The sequence below is a fragment of the Dermochelys coriacea genome, chromosome 8 (genome assembly GCF_009764565.3).
Source record: "Dermochelys coriacea isolate rDerCor1 chromosome 8, rDerCor1.pri.v4, whole genome shotgun sequence".
Classification (NCBI taxonomy): Eukaryota; Metazoa; Chordata; order Testudines; family Dermochelyidae; genus Dermochelys; species Dermochelys coriacea.
In genome coordinates, this window is record NC_050075.1 from 2,372,077 (window position 1) to 2,391,221 (window position 19,145).

The 19,145-nt window shown below is 43.1% G+C and overlaps 1 protein-coding gene across 12 annotated transcripts in view; it reads left to right on the forward strand.

Moving 5' to 3' along the window:
* The window catches only part of EBF1 (EBF transcription factor 1), a 334,576-nt gene that overhangs the window by 197,272 nt on the left and 118,159 nt on the right, over positions 1-19,145 (forward strand). For all 12 annotated transcript variants that reach the window (XM_038414384.2, XM_038414382.2, XM_038414385.2 and 9 more), the window contains exon 7: positions 10,912-10,993. In XM_038414384.2, the coding sequence (XP_038270312.1) occupies positions 10,912-10,993 (82 nt within the window). The remainder of the gene's footprint in view (positions 1-10,911; positions 10,994-19,145) is intronic.

A 19,145-nucleotide genomic window follows, 5' to 3' on the forward strand; every position in this document is an offset into this window, starting at 1 on the left:
AGGTTCTTCTAGCACAAATATGACACAGTGATGACTGCTAATGCACTGGTATTGTGTGAACTATGACAGACCCAAGTGCTGGTTTTATACTTATCCCAGGGAATAAAGTTTAGCATTTTAAGTGGAATTAAAAAACTAATTTTAACACATTTTCATACCCTGGTACTTGAAGGGTCAAGTAAGGAAAAAAAGTAGTGTAAGGAAGAGTAATTAAATAGTGGCAGAGTGATTGAATATTAGTGCTTTTACTGAATACATGAGGATAAATACTGTTAGTTATGTGACTTTTCCCTGTACTAATGTGATAATAAAGTACTCTAATTCTGGAGAGGCCTGTCACAGTCTCAGCTAAAGCACTGACCCCTCAGCTCATAAAGAACAAACAGTGACTGCAAGAGTCTTAAAGAAAAACAGAGCTTAAGACTTCCTTATCTGCACAGAGTAAAGTACCAACTGCAGTTGTGTATCTGTGTATGTGTAGATGGATACACCCTCCCTCTATGCCCACATAGTATGTGTGTGTTCATACGTACACTATACATTGCACCTCAGTATTCTAAGTGAACCTCTGGATACTTGATGCACAGATGGTGTAAAACCCTGCAAACTTTTGTTTATTTGAGGTATTTAGTTCCAGTTGGATTTCAATAAACATTGCAGATAAATGGAATGCTGTGCAAATGGGAGTGTATAGAAATATTCAGTCCCCATCAATCACTGAATAACTTTTTCACCCGTTTGAGAAGAATTGTTGAAAAGCCAGTCCCCAGGGGAAAAATTAAAACAGGGAAAAGCGAGAATTCAGACCTGTCTCTGAATTATTTTGCAATGTTTTTATTTTTATATTTTGCCCTATTTTGCACTGTTGTCGTTTGATGCTGGGCGAATATTCTGTGGCCTCATTCAATTGCTAATGAAAGGTTGAAAAGCTCTCTGGGATTTTAACTCACTTGGGAGGGAAAATTCAAAACAGACTTTTCCAAAGAAGCCTAAATTTCTCTGATGCATTAGAACACTTGGTATTGGAGAGCTGAAGAATGTAGAAGATGAAAAATTGCTATACTGTACTTCGCTGCACAGAGCACACAGACCTACGGAAAACCAACTTGAAACATTTGGTGAAGCAAGCAGTGATTAATTTAAGGCTGCCTTTGGGCAGTTCTAACTTGTGATTTGGTGATTATATTAGTTCTTCTCCAACTATTTGCAGTGCTGAAGTATTTATTATACCCACAGCAGCAAAATGCTTCCTGCGCCAGCTCTGGAATTCAGAACAGGTTCACAAAAATACCAGTCTATTCTGTCCGTATTATTATGGGAGCACCAATAGAAGCTGTCAGTAATCAGGGCCCTGTTGTGAGAGGCTCACACGGCATGTCGTGTCACATCTCGGGGACCTTTTCTGGACTTCAGCTGGCAGATGTGTATTTTTCAGTAAAAGAAAGTTATTCCCATAATTTTGTTGCCGGGTTGCGCTTTCTTAATAAATCATTTTGCATTCCGTAAATACAAACTATGGATCTGATCCAGTGCCCCTTAGAACCACAGAGAATGTTGAGATCAGGAAGGGAAAGATTGGGTCCTTTTTTTTTAATTAAGGCAGTTTGACAAATGAGGAATGGCTATATTTGGGGAAGAGGTAGTGAAGCTGACTGCAATGTTTAATTTCTCTTCTGTAGAATAAATTTCCAATTGTAAAAATGCCACAAAAGGTGGCTACTGCTGTTTATTGACTAAAAACCCAGCTGTGAACGTGTGGGTAATAGGCGGTTTCCCCCATGCCTGTATTTGATTTCCATGCACAGTCTCACGCTGCTAAATATCAGTGTAAGCCGTCAATTTTTTTTCTTTTGTGGTCAGGGTACTTGATGTGGCCCCTCACTTGAACATGGAAAATGGTGCAATGCTGGATTTGGGTTTAAATGGGGAAATTACAGCTCTTTAAATACATAGTGTGTTTTTCTTCTTTCTCCTGAAGTTATCAGTAGCAATTGTGGGGTTTTTTAATACTAGAGTTCCTCTCTGCTATCCTAACATATGCCACATATATGTTGGATTTGTGCACAAATGACCGTGGTTAATATTAAATGGCAGTAGTCACATTGGTTGGCTTTCATTTGAATAATTCAGGGTAGGCATCCTTTGTCTGGTGACATTAGGGCACTAGGAAGGTCTGTGATTAACAGCAAGACATGGTGGAGGTGACTGATGGAGAAGGGGAGGTGGTGTACTGAAAAGCGGATAGAGAAACTTGAATAAGTGGATCAAATGGCCCAGCTGTCTGTTCTGGTGTTGCTTTGTGTTGTGTGCAAGAAGACTGGTGCCTAGGGTCAAATTGGTAGGAAGAGCCTGGTTTGCACTAGAAATGAAATAACTTGCTCTTGTCTGCTTGATATTTTCCACTACTACTGTCTTTGTACTGCAACTCCTTCCCTGCGTCCCTTCCCATGGTTTTAGCACAGGAGGTGGCTGAGCTCATAATGGCCCCGGTTCATTTCAGTGCGGGAGTACTCCCATTGGCTGCAGTACTCATGTGCTTTCGGTTATATACCTGCTTACGTGCTGCATTGGCGTTTTCATGTAAAATGGCCCTGAAATTCTTTCATCTGCTGGACGGTGCGAGATATTACATCAGTATTCATATTTTGGAGGTTTTACTAATTTTACAGAGAGACAGAGGCACAGAAAACCTTGTTTGACAGCCCCTAATCCCAGAGTCCAGTATTGCCCTGCACTTAAACCTTAGCAGATTTTGTTTGTCCTCTGAAACCTTGGGCAGGTTTTGTTTGTCCTCTGAAAACTTGGGCAGGTTTTGTTTGCCTTCTGACAGGTTTAAGTTGTGCAAGCAGCACTCACTCGCTGGATGGCCACAGGTCTCACTGAGCTTGGCAGCCTTACAGCTGTCATATTTTCACATGGATGAGCTGTTCTCAAACAATTTCTCCAATGTACTGGGAACAAACTAGCTTTTCTTCTGCATCAGGAATGCAGGTCTTCCCTTTCCAACTATGTTTTCCCCTTCAACAGACATATTTATTGTGGCAATGGCAAAGAAAGTCCTACTGCTAACCCTCCGTGTTTGAATTCTCTTAAATCTCCCTCTGGGCCATGATGGAGAGGTGCGTCTTGCTCCCCACGCAGATCTTATTTTATTTTTTAAAGAAAGTTCAGTTTTAATTTATAATCCTCCTTATGTTGGCCTGCAAAAGCCCATGGTCAAATCCTTTGAATATTACTATTGTTTTGTTTGTTTGTATCACGGACCAACCAAGAATGGGTCCCTACTGGGTTTAGCCTGGCTGTCCAAAAACAGGATAATAGACAGTCCCTGCCCCGAAGCATTTATAATATAAATAGAAAAGACAGATAAAGGGATATAACCCACAGGCAAAGTAGACAATGGGATGGTCAGCAAATGCTAAAGGTGGGGTTTAGTTAGGAGGGCATCAACTGGATGGAAGGACAAAGGAAAGGAGGGGACATGGGGACAAGGCTGGGGAGAAGTGCATTCTGGGAGATGTAGTCCCATGAAGGAGGCCAACCTGTAGAGGACAGTGGGAGCATGAGGCACTGCAATGGCATTTCTGAACCAAACTGTTCCAGTTTTGGCTGAACTTTGGTTTTGTTTTTTGATCTTTGCTGAAAATTGAAAACTTTTGACAAAATAATATTTTTCTTTGTTTTCAACCTGAGGGAATAAAAATCATTTTCTGACCAACTCTATCGGTGAGTCATCCTGATGCGATTATTTGAGGAGTAAAGTCCTACTCACCATGACTCAGACCCGTAGGCTTCAGTGCAATATTCCACTTGGACGCAAGATACTGTGCAAAGTGCAGCTTCCTCTGAAGCACCCAGGCTGCTCCTTTCAAAGGACAAGGGTGCTGTGCTGGCTGCAAATGCAGTCTGTATTCAGATACTCCACGGTCAGAGGCCAGGACGAGAGCCTACATTCTTGTTACCATGCCTTGCGTATACTCTTAAAATAGATTCAACAGACATTAAGGGTGTAAACAGGGGTGGTTTTTTATGCCTTCCATTATATCTGTTTTTGTTGTTGTTCTGTGACTGTGGGCATTGCGGGGACTGATAGAAACATCCAAACATGATTTTCCAGGGGTTGGGAAAGTCGGTCTGCGCCGTCTGGATCTCTAACAATGTTTTGCATAATAATTAATGATGTACAAGCTGTTACCTAATGAACTGTTTTACTGTGTTTGCCCTTCAGTTCTGTCTTCTAAAATGTAAATATGGGTTTAGGATGATTTATTCCATGCTTACGTCCTTTGGGGAAGTTCTTCAGAGTGGGTTTTTCTTAATCTAGAGCCAAATTCTTACCCTAGCTGCATGAAGTTGGCTAAGGGTGTATTGTTGCATTGAGATGAGGACTGAAGCTGCATCGTGCATGCAGCTCACCTTGAACTGAAGTTCTTGCAGTAGAGTCCGACCCTATGGGAGTTCCTCATGTGTACCTGAGAATAGAATTTGGCCTTGTAATGTTGAACCATAGTGTGGGAGTAGCCACTGGAATCACTGAATATGGACCCCGCCAGGTGACAGCGGTGTTAACCTTTCAGAACCCCGACCTTCGTCAGTGCGCTAGGAGCAGCAAATAAGCAACACTTTCTTTCCAGCAAACCTGTGTGTTACACCTATAATACAGGGTGTCAGAAGTAAACTAAATCACTGGCAAAACTGGAGCAAATGAAGCCACCTCAGGCTCGGAGGAAACCTAGCATATGGCTGGAAGAGATGACTGCAACAGTTCCAATTTTTCTGGAAGTTAAATGGTCTTGCAAAGAAAGCTGTGAGGGTGAAATCCTCCATGTTGTTGTGGTTGGAAAGCCAGAGGCATTGAGAAATACTGTTGATTCCAGTGGGAGCATGGAGGGGTTTTGCAACTGGCTAGACAAAGTCACTGAAAAAATTTCCAGAATAACTTGATGCATGCAAAACCGAGAAATGCATACATAGAAAACCAAGCTGTCGAGGGAGGCCATTGACAATAATATTACAGACCTACATGAAAAAGCTAAATCTAGACTAATTGGAGACCTAATTATCTATGGTATAATTGATCTTTAGGTCCAGAAAAGGTTGTCACTTGCAGATGGATTAGGGACTGCGCAATGCTAAAATAAAAAATATTGTTTCCTATAGTGGGCAAAAAGTGAGCCTAAGTGGCAAGACCACTCTGGGACATGTGTCCCAGGACAGACATCACTCTGCGGAGTTTGGAATGGCAGAATGGGATGTCCCAGGTGTGCTTGGTTGAAGAACAGTCTGCAAATGCATCTGATCAAGCAGGTTGTCTTCTGCGCAAGAGGCAAAATGTGCTCTGAAAGAATCCAAAGTATTTAAGGAGCTGGGATACATGAAAGATACAGTACATTGCACTCATAGAGATCCCAGTGTGCTGCCAAATATGCATGCACCAAATAATGTCCCGAAAGCAGAGGGCGAAAGTGAAAGTTGTACTTAATAGATGATAAAATAAAATGTTCCTGAGTGAATTCAGGCACCAGCTGACTGGATTTACTGTATTGTCTCTAGTAAACCCAAAGCAGTTGAGGATTTATATAGATCCAAATGGTTTGACTAAGACCATGAAACACTAGTGCTACCGGAAGAGGCAAGTCAAGGAGACAGTGTCTAGATTTCAATATCCCTGAGTATGTTCAGTTTTGGATGGAAGTCACGAGTTTTGGAGGTCTGACTCGATCAGAAAGTACAAAGGTCTTCAGCTTCAATTCACTGACAAAGTAGCTGGCATCTGCCCATAACTATCATCTCTGTCCCTCTGTGGTTTCTGATCTCAAGGCCACTTGTTCTCAGAAAATAACTTTCTGCAGTGGTTTGTGCAGATGCTGATCTGAATCCACCACCTGGGGTCTACACTAGCTGATGATGGTGATGTGCGTTATCAGCCGTAGGCTGACTACTTTTGTCAATATACGAACACGTCAATAGCATTCTGCGTGTCCTTGGGAAAACATAGCCCATGTCCTCCATAGGTTTGTTCAGAGGTCATCTATTCCTCCTGCCGAACTGCCCCTTGGATGTGGCTATGATAAGCCTTGGTCTGGGTAATATAGCTGTTATCTTGAGAAGTTGCCAGCTACTTTGTCAGTGAATTGACAGACTTCCATCTGTCATATGGGGTTCGAGCCTCTACCTTGACCTCCATGCTAGACATATCTTTTGCTTTGGCTCATTTCGGAGGCATTGTGCTAGCCTCTATTCATAGATTCATAGATACTAAGGTCAGAAGGGACCATTCTGATCATCTAGTCCGACCTCCTGCACAGCGCAGGCCACAGAATCTCACCCACCCACTCCTATGAAAAACCTCCATTGTGTGACATCTGGCCAAGAGAGGGGTCCCCTCTGGCACAGGAAGGGTGGTCAGCAAGGATCAGGCTCAGGAAGGAGGCAGCAACCTGGAAAATGATTGCAGAGCGAAGGACAGGCAGCCTGGGAGCTGGGGGAGAGAGGCTGAGAGCCGGGCAATGACGCAGGCTGTTACTGGCAGGGGGGCAGCAACCACTGCAAAAAGGCAGACCTGGGAGTGGTCTGCAAACAAGGGGATTGTCTAGACAGACCCCAATGAGGCACAAGGGCTGAACAGTTCTCAGGGAATCTGCAGGCCAGTGTGGTTGCCTCCAGAAGAGGAGTGGACACAAGGGGCTATCACTGGCACTTGGCCTGAGGACCACTCCTTCATACCATTGTAGTGGACGGCCCCTAGGGACTCGGTGGGGAACTGTTGTGTTAATCGATGTTGGAGCCATTCGAGTAGTTTTGTCTAGGGCACGTACACCACTTAGCTTCTGGCAGCCCTAGAACAGCCCTAGTATAGCAGTTCTATGTCACCTGAAGGGTGCAGGTATTGATGGGAAGTGTGCAATATGTCTGCGTTGGTGGGACAGAGACCTAGGGGAGCTTGTACCACAGCTGCACTCTACAGCGGGGTCGGTCACAGTGTGTTTCATTCATTGGCTGTATTAATCTGTGTGTGTGTGTTGGGCAGGAGGGGCTAGCAGATGTGTTTTGTTTGATTGTAAAAACCCAAAGCAGATGTCCCAGTAGGCACAGAAATCATGGGGTGCTGATTTTGTCACATGACAGGGATACAATGGTGCTGGAACTAGAGGTGCTTGAAGCAGTAATAACGAACACCAAATACATGGTTTCCATCATCAGCACCCCCACTATAAAAATTGTTCCAGCATCCCGGCAGGGATACTAGCCTTAGGCAAACCCGACCCACGCCAAGTGGCTGGGGCTCAAAAATAAAAGTTCAGGCTTTTATCAGCACTCCTGTTTGCACATGTATTCACCTAGTGAGCAAATTTCCGACTTCAACAGTTAGCGTGAATACTATTTTCCCCCATCATATGGGAAAAAATTAGCTCTGAAAAAATAACCTGATATTAAGAAGTTAGACATAAACAAATACACATGTACGTTATGTTTAAAATGGGCCCAATTTTGCCAGCATTACTTTTGGGCAAGTCTGACCTGTTATAATGGGATGACTTGCAGAGTAAGGTGGCAGAATGGAGCTCAAGATGAAGAATGTGGCAGAACTAACAATTCTAAGATAAGTACAAACTAGAATACTCTTGAGTTAAGCCATCGTGTATACTCATGTGACCCCATTTCTGTATTATTATTATTTGTTTGTATTATTGTAGGGCCTAGCAGTTTCATTTGTGACCTCAGACCCCATTGTGCTAGGCGCTGTACAAACCACAGAACAAACTCAGTCTCTGCCCCAATGAGCTTCAAATCTAAGAATAGGACAAGGGACAACAGATGGATACAGACACACCTGGGAGTACAAGGAAACAGTGAGAGAGTATTTGTCAGCATGATAGGCAGTGGTATTCTAGCCACCTGGTTTCCAGCCAAAGTGGTTCTCCCTTCAGAGCCAACTAACATTGGGTCAGATTCTGCACTCCATTTCACCTGTGCGACCCAACTGAAGCGGACCACAGAGATTTGTGCAGAACAGGATGTGAGGCTCTCTGCTTGCCAGGAATCAAACCCAGGTCTCTCACGGGTTAGGGCAAAACATGACTCAGATGGCCACTGAGCCTGCTTGTAGCTGGTGCTTTCTAAGACAATATTCAGCCCATATTTTGCTTTGTTTCTCGGTAGAATAAGAATTCAGGATTGGATAGAGTATTTTATCAACTGATTTATTTTTAAAACTTAATTTTAAAAGTAAGAGAAAATATAAGAGGCAAGCTCTGTGTTTTGAAAATTCCTCTCCAAAGTGCTGTGGCTTTAAAAAAAAAAAGAAAAGAAAAGCTTTCCTGGAGTTTACAGAATTCACCAGTTTTTTGGGTTTTGATAGAACTAAATAAGTGGGCCTCAATTCTTCTTCAGCTTCTGTGGATGAAACACCCATTAACTTCAGGAGTGATGCACCCATGTAACTGTGGTAAAATTTTGGAGCTTTTGAATTAGACTTTGCAGACCCCAGACACCAGCTGTTGTATTTCATGTAGGTGTTCGGTGCTTTTGATCTGGTGCCAGCTTATAAAACAAGAGAATAACATAGCTTCTTAAGCAGAGGAAAAGCTTAGAGTTTTGATAAAGAGGCTCTGTTAAGAGCTTTGCCTGTTTTGGGGGGACTTTTGAGTTGATCAGCGTGCTTGTGTGCATGAGCATGCACACACACACACGTCCCCTGTGTTTACACATGCCATGCAAAGTTAACATGATAAATGTTTTCTACGTTTGCATGGCATGTTTGATTCCGTCTTTCAGTGCAGATATTTTTAACGGTTACATCTCCTGCCCTCCCTTCCTGGTAATATATTCCTTTAGGGAAGTTCAAGCCAAAGTGGTCAGCTGCTTGGCTCCTACATTCTGGAAAACTCTGAAGAATTCTCTAATAAACCCTTGGGGCAGAGCAGACTTTTCCCTAAAGAATAAGCGGTTCTGAGAGACTTTGCCACATAAGGGCCTGTTTGAGGCTCCAGGCACCAGTTGACAGGGACGTCTTTGCTTCCCAACAGATGGCCAGGCTTTTTATTTCAGCCAGCAATCTCTCGCAGAGGGGTGGTCTCGCTATTCTGCCAGCATTCCGCATGACAGGGCCAGCTTAGGGCAAGAGGGATCTAATGTCCGTGCCCTTCATAGCTCACGAGCTAAATGATGGGCTGTTGACAGGAAAGCCATCATCTGAAGTGTAAGATCCTGAACTCTCCCTGCAGTTCGTTTTTCTTTGGTGGAATTAATGCCCTATTTGCTTGTCTCTCAAAATCCATTCTGGCACGAGTACAAACCTTCGACTGGTGGCAAGCAGTTGTCTGGATTCAAGATGCCAGGATTTGTGCTGACAGCTCCTTCTACACAATCTGAGTCAGGCTGTCACAGCTGGCCATTAGAGGCTTAAAAAGACACACACATGACAAATAGCACCAACTTTCGGTTATTGAATATCCAGACCTTCTTGATGAGAAAATGCAATGGCTTATACCCCTCTTTAATTGCGCGTAAACAAACAGCGCCCTTGCCATCCACCGGTGAAAGTGTCTTATGGCTCCTTATTGTTTTATATTGGTTGGTCTCTTTGATTTCCTTTAATGAAAGTAGCCCCTTTGAGTTTAAATTTGTCACCACGGCCATTGCCTAATATGATGTTTAGAGTGTGAAGGAGCTGACACAACAGTCAAATAGGCCTCTTTAGGATGCAGTTCCACAACGGAGCAGGGGAGCAGCATCACAGAACACCAACCAGCAAAATGCAGCTGTGAAATGTTTCCATCCAACGAGACCAGTTTTGCCCTTCTTGATTTCGGCATATGCAAATTATGCCACTTAGTGGCCACTGTGGGTTCTCACCAGGGATCAGGATGGACACTTACAAAAAATTAACTTTCTGATTTTAAGTAAAACAATAACAAACAATCACCTCTTGATGCCTCATTATAAGTGGAAACAGGGTAAATTAGCCTCTGCCTGGTTAATCAACAGCTATTGCAGATATAATGATGCTCTGTCTGGTTGTGCCTGGTTTTAAAGCTTGGTGCAGGATTTAATTTTACACAGTTATCTTTAGTAGAGCCCTGGCTGCAGTTTGTTTTGGACAAAAGGCTGAAAAACCCTGGTTCATGAGGGGGGAGCCAGGAATATGAGACCCACTATTATTCATCGACTTGTCTTTATGGGTTTACGGTCCATTGGTGCATAACAGTGAAGAAAATATTTTCAGAAAAATGTTTGCTTTTTGGGGGCTTGTAAAATGCAATGTCTCTTCTTAAAGCTACATATAGGTCTGGGCAGTCATTTCATTTCTTCCATGAGATCAGCCTTTTAATCAAGACTTCCCCTCACGCCCACAGTGTTTTGTTCATTCATTTATGTAAATTATCATGAACCAGCTTTAATTTTGTTAATTTGGTTTAATTATTGGATTAAGATTCAGATTGTGCAGAATGCTTTAAATTTTTTGCATCAAATTGAGGTTTATGCGTTACACATGAACTTGTGAGATGAAACCTCTTACATGCAAAGACGCTTCCTTGGCCAGCATTCTTCTGTTTTCTCTTTGCTGTACTGAAATTGTCTCTTTAACTTCCTGGTTGCTGTGGAAGACAGCATGATTCCATGACACTAGCCATTTAAAGTGACATAGGTACCAATTCTGCAAACCTGTACGGCTATGACAAAGCAAAGTTCTTAAGCATGTGTCACTTTTAGCACATGCTGAAGTGTTTTGCTGGTTGGAGGCCATGTGAGCAGTCCTTACCCATGTGGCCAGTCAAAGGGACAGCTTGTGTGAGTAAGGATTGCTAATTGGAGTAAGGATTTGCTGGATCAGACTCAGGAAATGGACATGGTGCTATATGCTGCATGCATCTGAGAGGCTAATGACTGTGTCTCTTTTCTCCACAGGTTCTTCTTGAAATTTTTTCTCAAATGTAACCAAAATTGCCTAAAAAATGCAGGAAACCCCCGGGACATGCGGAGATTCCAGGTCAGTATATCATGCTTCCTTCTTTAAAAATAATCAACTGGTGGGGTAGAAATAAATTTGGCCCAAACTAAACTGGTAATTAACTGGAAGATACTGAAATTTACTATACTGAACTCAGTTTTGGGGATTTCCAATGATAACAGAAATTAGCAGGAAGTTCTTGGATTTTCATGCTCTGGGCAAGAGAAGACTTGAAGATGATGCTATCCCCATGGGAAGTAAAACTGTGACGGGAAGAAACAGAAGTGGCCTTGTATTGTTGCTGTGTTGAATCACATGGCTGCTTCTCTCTAGGATATCCTGCTCTGCCCTAAGACCTAACTGTGTCTTCATGTAAAGATTTTAAGTGAGCAAACAATATTTATTAGTGGGCGAAATCTTGTCACCAAAACAGATATATGGTTATGCTGAAAATCTAAACAAGTTCCCCTTTGGGAGTCATTTGTTGCAGTTTGAAATATTTTTTTTATTTTTGAAAGATTGCATTAATTTTATATGTTTCAGAGTAGCAGCCGTGTTAGTCTGTATTAATTTTATACTGGCCCAGTCCTCACTGAGGCAAAACTCCCACTGTCTGCTCTTCACTAGGGTATTTTTAGCAAATACTTCCCTACCATTGTAAGCGGCTATCCGTGGAAATAGGCTGAGTGCTGTGGGGTGAACAGAGCTCCAGCTAGCCACCAATATTTCTCCATTGTGTTGTTTAACCATGCTCAGTACCAGTCTAAAAGCTATGTAAGCTCCTTCATTTTCAGTTTAAACCAATTTTTACCAACAAATTCCCAGGTTTTACAAAAAGTATTATTCATTTTTTTCTGATTTTCGCCCTATTTTTGTATCATTCAAATATATAAAAAATAACTTTTGTTTTATTAGGAAAATACAATACATTCCCTGAGATAGATGTATTATGATAACACATTGGTCTCTGTGTATATGCAAAGTTGCCTGAAGGAACGCTATGTGTTTATTGTGTGTATCTTCTAGACTAATAAACAGGCACGCAGGCAAGCTCTGAAGTGCATGCGCATCTGAACATACTGATGAATCTCATGCCTGCCACGTACACATCTCAAGCTGCTAGGAGATAACTGTTTAAAGATTTGACACAGTAAAGTGGGAAGAAAACAAAAATCTATATCAGAATATGTTTCGGAACACAAGGAAGTATTTGAAAGTTTTTAAAAAAACAAAAAACAGGAGAAAACGATGAAGTTGAGTGTATGCGCCGCAAATGGTGTGGTCCAATTATTAAATGCAAATATTTATAGCTTAATAGTTCTAAGTCTACAACAGTAAACTGTTTTATTCAAATGAAAAGTTTTATTTGGGTATTGGTGGCATTGTGTTTGAGTTCTGTTTTAGTTCTGCAGCAAACCACATTGATGAATGGAAATCAAAGCTTTAATCTACTGAATACTTTCCCCCCTGTCTTTCTGTCCACCAATATAAACCCCAATATTTACCCAGAAAAATTATTAATAGTTTTTTGCACTGATTTTGACCTGTTTTTGTTGTTGTGACTTGTGGTAATAAACACTGATAAATTCCTGGGAAAAAATAAATAAAATAAAAACTGAAAATGAAGGGCCATAAATATATGGAATTAAAACCATCACAGATCATGGGAGCATTGTCTACTCTAGACCTCCCAATGCTGGAGCCAGCCGGGTGTTGGCAATGGTGGGAAATGTGTGCCCAAAGGACCCCCCTGTGTGATCGTTCAGAGGGTGTTTTGCCTACAAGGGGTAGGTAAGGTGGAGAAATGACCCTCCCTCATTGGGGGCAATGCAGGAGTTTAGTGAGGGCAAGCTCCATGAGGTTTCTTACTCAGGACTGTCCTCAGGGGTTGGGGTAAACCTTCACCCAGAAGCAGCGAGGGGTTTGTCCCGCAATCCATGTGGGTCATAAAAGGATAGCTGAGGCTGGAAGTGGGCCAAGGACCATCTGTGCAGAAGTCCAGCATCTGTGAAGCAGTTTAGGGTACTCTGAATCCCCTTCCAGCCACCGCAGCACTTAGTCGTACAGGGTACACGTTGTATGAGTGGTTATGATACTCAATGCCTCTTTCTTTTACTGTACGCACGCATCCTGTAGTTCCCCACAAAGTAGGTGAGTCTTATTTATTCCTGTGCAGCTGAGATACAGAAAGGGAAGTGACTTGGCAGAGGTCATGCACCCAGTCAGTGTCAGAACTGGGATTGGAATGCCAGGAGTCCCTGATGTCCGGCTGCATGTGTCTTCCTCTATAGCGTGCTGCCACTGGGAGCTATTCCCATTTATTAAAATATATATTCTCCTCTAAGAGGAAAAGTATTCTCCAAGGGTGCTGTCACCAGTAGGGCAATCTAGCATGAACAGCCAGGTCTGGGGCCTGTCAAAGCACACGGTTTGTGATATGTACGCACTGCCAGTTTCGTACTCCCCCAAGATACAGGCTGATTTTCATATGGTAATGCCTTTGTATGTTCCCTCAGAACAGCAATCAGGAGCCTGTGTAGGTGAGCAGGTAGGGCATAAGAAAGGTGGTTGATCTCTTCACTTGTAAAGACATTCTGTCATGCAAACCCAGCTTCACAGCAGTTGAGCTTTCAGTGTGTAAACAGAGACTGCTTAATTACACAGGTCATGTCAATTAGCGTGACCTTAGCATTTTCAAGAAATTAATCACTTTCAGAAGAGCAAAGTACGGCTCATACATTAATACAGTGAGCTATTAAAGCTTGTAGAAATCCATTAAATGCTGGTGCTTTTTTTTTCTTTTGAAATAGCTGCGTTTTCTTCTTGAACTTGTTGCTCTCACAACAAACTTCTTAAAATAAAGCAGCTGGTCACTGTAGAGGGTAGAAGACACAGGATTCATTTTTCACTTCTAGAGGAGAAAAGTATCAAGCAAAACCACAGTGAGGTCTTACAGAGGACCCATCTTTGGTGCATGAGTGTAAACGTGCTGGGTAAAATCCTGGCTCCCTTGGGTATGTCTACACTGCAGCTAGTAGCCAGAGGCATTTGCACTAGCACACAAAAATGTGTGGACAGTGTAGACATTGTGGCTCTGGTGGAGACTCTGACTAGCCACTGAGCTCAGACCCAGGGGTTAGGTGGGATTAAGAGAATGAGCTGCTGCCCGAGCTATAATGTCTACACAGCTATTTGTACTGTGCTACCTACTCTGGGAGACTCGCTCCCAGCTGCAGTGTAAACCTCCCTTTGAAGTCAATGGGAGCTTTGCCATTGACGTCAGTGGGGCTCGGATCTCATCCACTAACCTGAAAGGCTTGGGTCAGTGATGAGATCGAGGCAATTCCAAGTCCTATTCATAGCTGGATAGCCGGCGTTTCTGGAAAGGGTCAGATTGTCCTATTGGCCCTGTCTGCGTGGCTCTCCACCTTTCCACACAGAAGTTAGGGAGTTTTGTTTTCACAACATACCTCCTCCTTCCTTACTTTATGCCATTTTTTCCCACCCTGCTCCTGGTGTCATCTGGAATTGGTTCGTCTCTGATCTCCATTGTCTGCCTGGAAAAGGCCCCAAGCCAAAGGAGTCATTAGGGATTGCTGGAATGCAGCCATGCTCTTGCCCTGCCTTGTGTTGGGTAACCTGGGGTGGTGGTGGCAAAGATACAGGCCCAGGTACACCAGGCTAATGCCACCTGAGGATGAACTTCGCAGAGTTTCAATCCTCTTTCTCTCCCTCCCCTGGTGGGCTTCACTGTGGAAGGGTCACCTGGAGCTTAACTATTTCATTTAGTCATAAAATAGCTAACGAGCGAAGGGAAGGGGACAGAAGGTATGCTGGTTTTGGGGAGCCATCTGTGAATTTAGGCCCAAGTGTGGAAAGGAGTGAGGGGTCCTGTCCTGAAATGTATTTATGTCCAAGTGTGCCCTCCCTGGCAGCCTAAGGAGTCCAGGGGGAGGGAGGGTCCCAGAGCTTGGCCTCCAGCCTGAGCTGGAATGTCTACACTGCAATTTTATAGCCCTGTGGCCCAAGTCTGCTGACCCAGGCCAGCCACGGCCACACCTTGCGTCTTTTATTCCAGTGTAGATGTACCCTAAGTGCTGCTGCAATACAAATAGTAATTAGATGGCATTATGGGGGCGGGTGAGCAGCTTGCTGTGAATGGGGGAGGGGGCAGAGGGAGAGGATGGGGAGTGATGGGGAGGGGCATCCTGGGTATTCTTACCGCATTTCCTTGGTGGCTGACACTTGGTGCCATGTACTCCCTGCCACCCTTGGTGGCTGGTGCTGTTTTCTCCCTCTTACCCCCTCGGTGGCTGGCACCTGTGTGCTGACACCCCATGCCCCCCTGCCCCAGGTGCTGGTGCTCTAGCCGTCACCCCAGCCTTGCAACTGGAACACATGCTCCTGCCCCTCCCCAGGGCTGAGTGTCTCTGCAGGACCCAAGGTGGCAGGAAGGTGCGGATTGGGCTGGGCTGAGGAGTCACATAAGCGACCACCTCTCCCAGGCGGCTGGAGGCATTTACTGTGTGACTCCGGCATGGTCCCTGTACGCTGGTCCTGGCCAGCACGGCTGTGTAACAGAAGCTAGGGAGAAGAGAGCTAATCCTACCCGTTCCCTGGTGTCTGGCCTGCTCCCACGTGCTGCCATGGCTCCCCAACCCCTGCTCTGGGTTCTGCTCTGTCCTGCCCCCCCACCCCGCATGGGGATGGGATATAGCTGGGTCCCCCTCTTGCTTCTGCATCAGCTAGATCTGCTCCCCTCCATATTCCCATTGTGGGGGCAGTAGCCCCCGCTACCCCTTGGTCTGCTGCCCCCTGGTGGTTCTCTGCCCTAAAAAACCACACACAGAACTAAACCACGTGTTCTATACTTATGTAATTAACAAACCCCAGACGACCTGGGTATTTTGTTGTTGCTGTGATAATAAAACTGCTGACCCGTGTCAGGTTTCAATATGGAGGAAACCTTTGTGGCTGAGTCAGAGCATAAACCCCTCAAACATGCATTTATTATGGAACCCGGAAAGCCACGAACACATCACCGCGCTGGCTGATGGGTTTACCCCACAACCTCCACCTCAGCCTAAGCTGCAAACGTGTCTTAAAGGGATGCTGCCACTCAGGTTTGAATTGTAGCCACTTGTGTCCTGCAGCAAATCTGCATAAGAGACAAAAATGATGCTTCACGAATCCCAGATAATGGAGTTAGGACATGCAAGGTTCCCTCCCCAGAGGGATAAGGAGGGAGGGGAGTTTGGAAAATAGCAGTGTGAGCTATGACCCCAGTTCAGCAAGGTATTTAAGCATGTGCCTAAATTCAGGCATGTGAGTAATCTCACTGAGTGCATTGTACATACGTGCTTAACTTTAGGCACTGTCTTAAGTATCTTGTTGAATCAAGGTCTATTTGGGTTACCAGAATGACGGAAACAGACTTCACGAAACAGTCTCCAACTGGTGATGAAAATAAGGAACTTTCCCATTCATTTTTGTCATGACATCCATTGGGAAGCAGGAACAGCAAGATATAAAATCAGATTAGTGAATCCCAAAGACAAAGGCCTAAAGCAAATGGCAGCAAGAGACATCTCAAACCTGGAAATTAGCATAGTTGAATTTCTGCAGCCTTTGCCAGGAGGTGCCTGGGGTATAAACCAAAATATCAGGGCACTGCCAGGAAAATGGAGAAAATTGAAAACACCAGGAACACATTATGTATTAATCAGTTAGCAAAGCTTAATGGGCTGTGGTTAAAAATGAGGAGTCATGCGATGCTTAATTTTGATATATTAGGTGATGCACGATAACAAACAAACAGGCCAGCACTAAACCTGGATAAATAGTTTGATCTCCAGCGTTCTTGTTTCAGAAGATTTTTTTAACTAACCTCCCAAAACATTCACAACTGAGATATTTTACGGCAGACAGAATAATTTGCAGAGTCATTATATAATGTAGCGTAAATGATAGTGGTGGCTGGCTGAATAAAGTTATAACATGATGCAGGGGTGGAAGAACTCTTCCCCCAGTTTCCCCCAGTGTTGATACAGGATTTAGATTAAAAATCTATGACGGGTTGAAGCTAAAGCTCAAAATAATTTTCCATGTTTGCCTGACCCAAATTAAAAATGTGTTTTGTTGACAAAATTTGGAAAGGTTTGAGATTTGGCAGGCTTGGTTGTCCCCATGTTTACATTACTATGTCAGCACCTCATTAATCATTTATTAAACTGTCATGTTTCTTTTCCCTCCTGCTATAGTCTATGTTCTATGAATGTCTCACTGGGCACTCCACATCTAGTTTGATTTCCCTCCCACACACACAATTTTACGATTTCTCCACCATTAATTTGAGCATGTGCTTTAACTTAAACACATCCCCATAATTTCAAAATCATGAGACAAGTATTGTATTTTAGATTAAAAATCTAAGTGTACCTTATAAGCCTATATGTGCTCTGAAAAAGTCCAAGTATATCATTGCAATGCATAACAAATATACAGTCTATTTTTTCCCTCTACATAGTCATGGCATTAATATTTAGCTAATGTGTGTCTGCTAAGTCCTTTTTACATTCCTAGCAAAACAGAGTGCTTACATTAATAAAATTGTATATTTTAAGAAATAAGCAGAGCGTGTGTGCTGCTTTTTACAGGTGCACTATGAATAATCATTTTTTTCAGACAGACACCCAGAGTAACCACTTTTTTTCTGCATTTCCTGACACTGGAAACAGATTCTCATGGTGATTCCTTTTATAGTTTCTTCTGCTAACGACTCCAAAGAACCACTCCAATGTGGTCTCTGTGCAGTAAATCAAACTCCCTGGTCAAGAGGTAGGTAGGAAGGTACAGTTCAGTACATCAAAACGTGGCACATCAACAGGTTCCAAAACCTGAGGGAAAAATATTACAAAGGCCTGATGCCGTAAATGACCTTGTTGGATCTATTCTAACAAGTAGAGTTACTCCTGTGTTAGGAGTTCTTATGTGAGAGAGGTTACTTACATGCGCAAGTTTTTGCAGCTTTGGACCCTAAGCTAGTATTATTTTTAACTTAGGAAGACTTTTAAGTCTGGATCCTGAAAACGCTCAGATGCTTAACTTTAAGCATGTGCTTAACCTAATTGACTTCAATGGGACTACACACATGCTCAAGGGGAAGCACATCCATAAGTATTTGCAGAATTGTGGCCAAGTTGTGGGGAAAAATATTTCAAGCTTTTGATGTTCTAGGAAATTCGAATTCTTCTGTGGCTATGATCATCGTCATCATCATCATCATCATTTATTTTATTTATTAGTATTTTATTTTATTTATTATATTTCTACATCAGCCTAAATGTGCCTAGTACTTTACCAACTAACACAGAAGACTAGTCTAGAAGTCAATGGCACTATGACAAGTGATGTCAGCTGAGAATTTGTCCAAAAATCTTTGTCCCAGAGAATTTACAATGGTTGCAATCTCATTTGTACCCTCACCAACTATGTGCTACTCTCTGTAGGCTCACATTTGAGTGGAAACAGCCAAACCTTGATTCTGCCCCCCAGGTGCGACAAGGATAAATTCCATTTGAAATCCTTGTGGAATTTTACATTTTTGCAGTGTTATTCTCCACTAATTTGAATTCAAAAGGATTTACCTACAGTATTTGGTGCTGTCTTCCCCTCCCCCCCCCGAATTACTGTTTGTAAGAGCTGTTGAATCCTTTATTCTGTATTTTAATAATATATATATATAGTCTTAAAAAATCCATGGCAGAATGGCATTCCGATGGACTATATCAGAAATCTTGAAATGCAAACTGTTTTATTGTGTCCCCCTTTAAAGATAAAGGCTTCTTGGCTTGGCTAAGGATGGTTTAGCCTCTTGATTCACTTTGTATTTTTAAGTGTTTAATAGGTGGTGAGAAATAGGTAGAATGGCAAAGTTTTTAGTTTCCCCTCTTTATCCAATTCAAGTGATGACACTGAATTGTTGTAAGTGATCCTTTAAGTGTCCCCATTCGACCACCGCTGAGAGGTAGCAGCTTCTGGGAGCGTTGAAGCAATGTTTGCCAATCCTTGTAAAGCATTTCACCTCTTCAGAAGCTAAAGCCTCTCAAAACCAAGAACAATTAAAGCAAGAGCCTGTCAGAGCGACTGGGGAATTCAGCAAAATAAATCAGAAATCCTCTGCCCTGCCTCT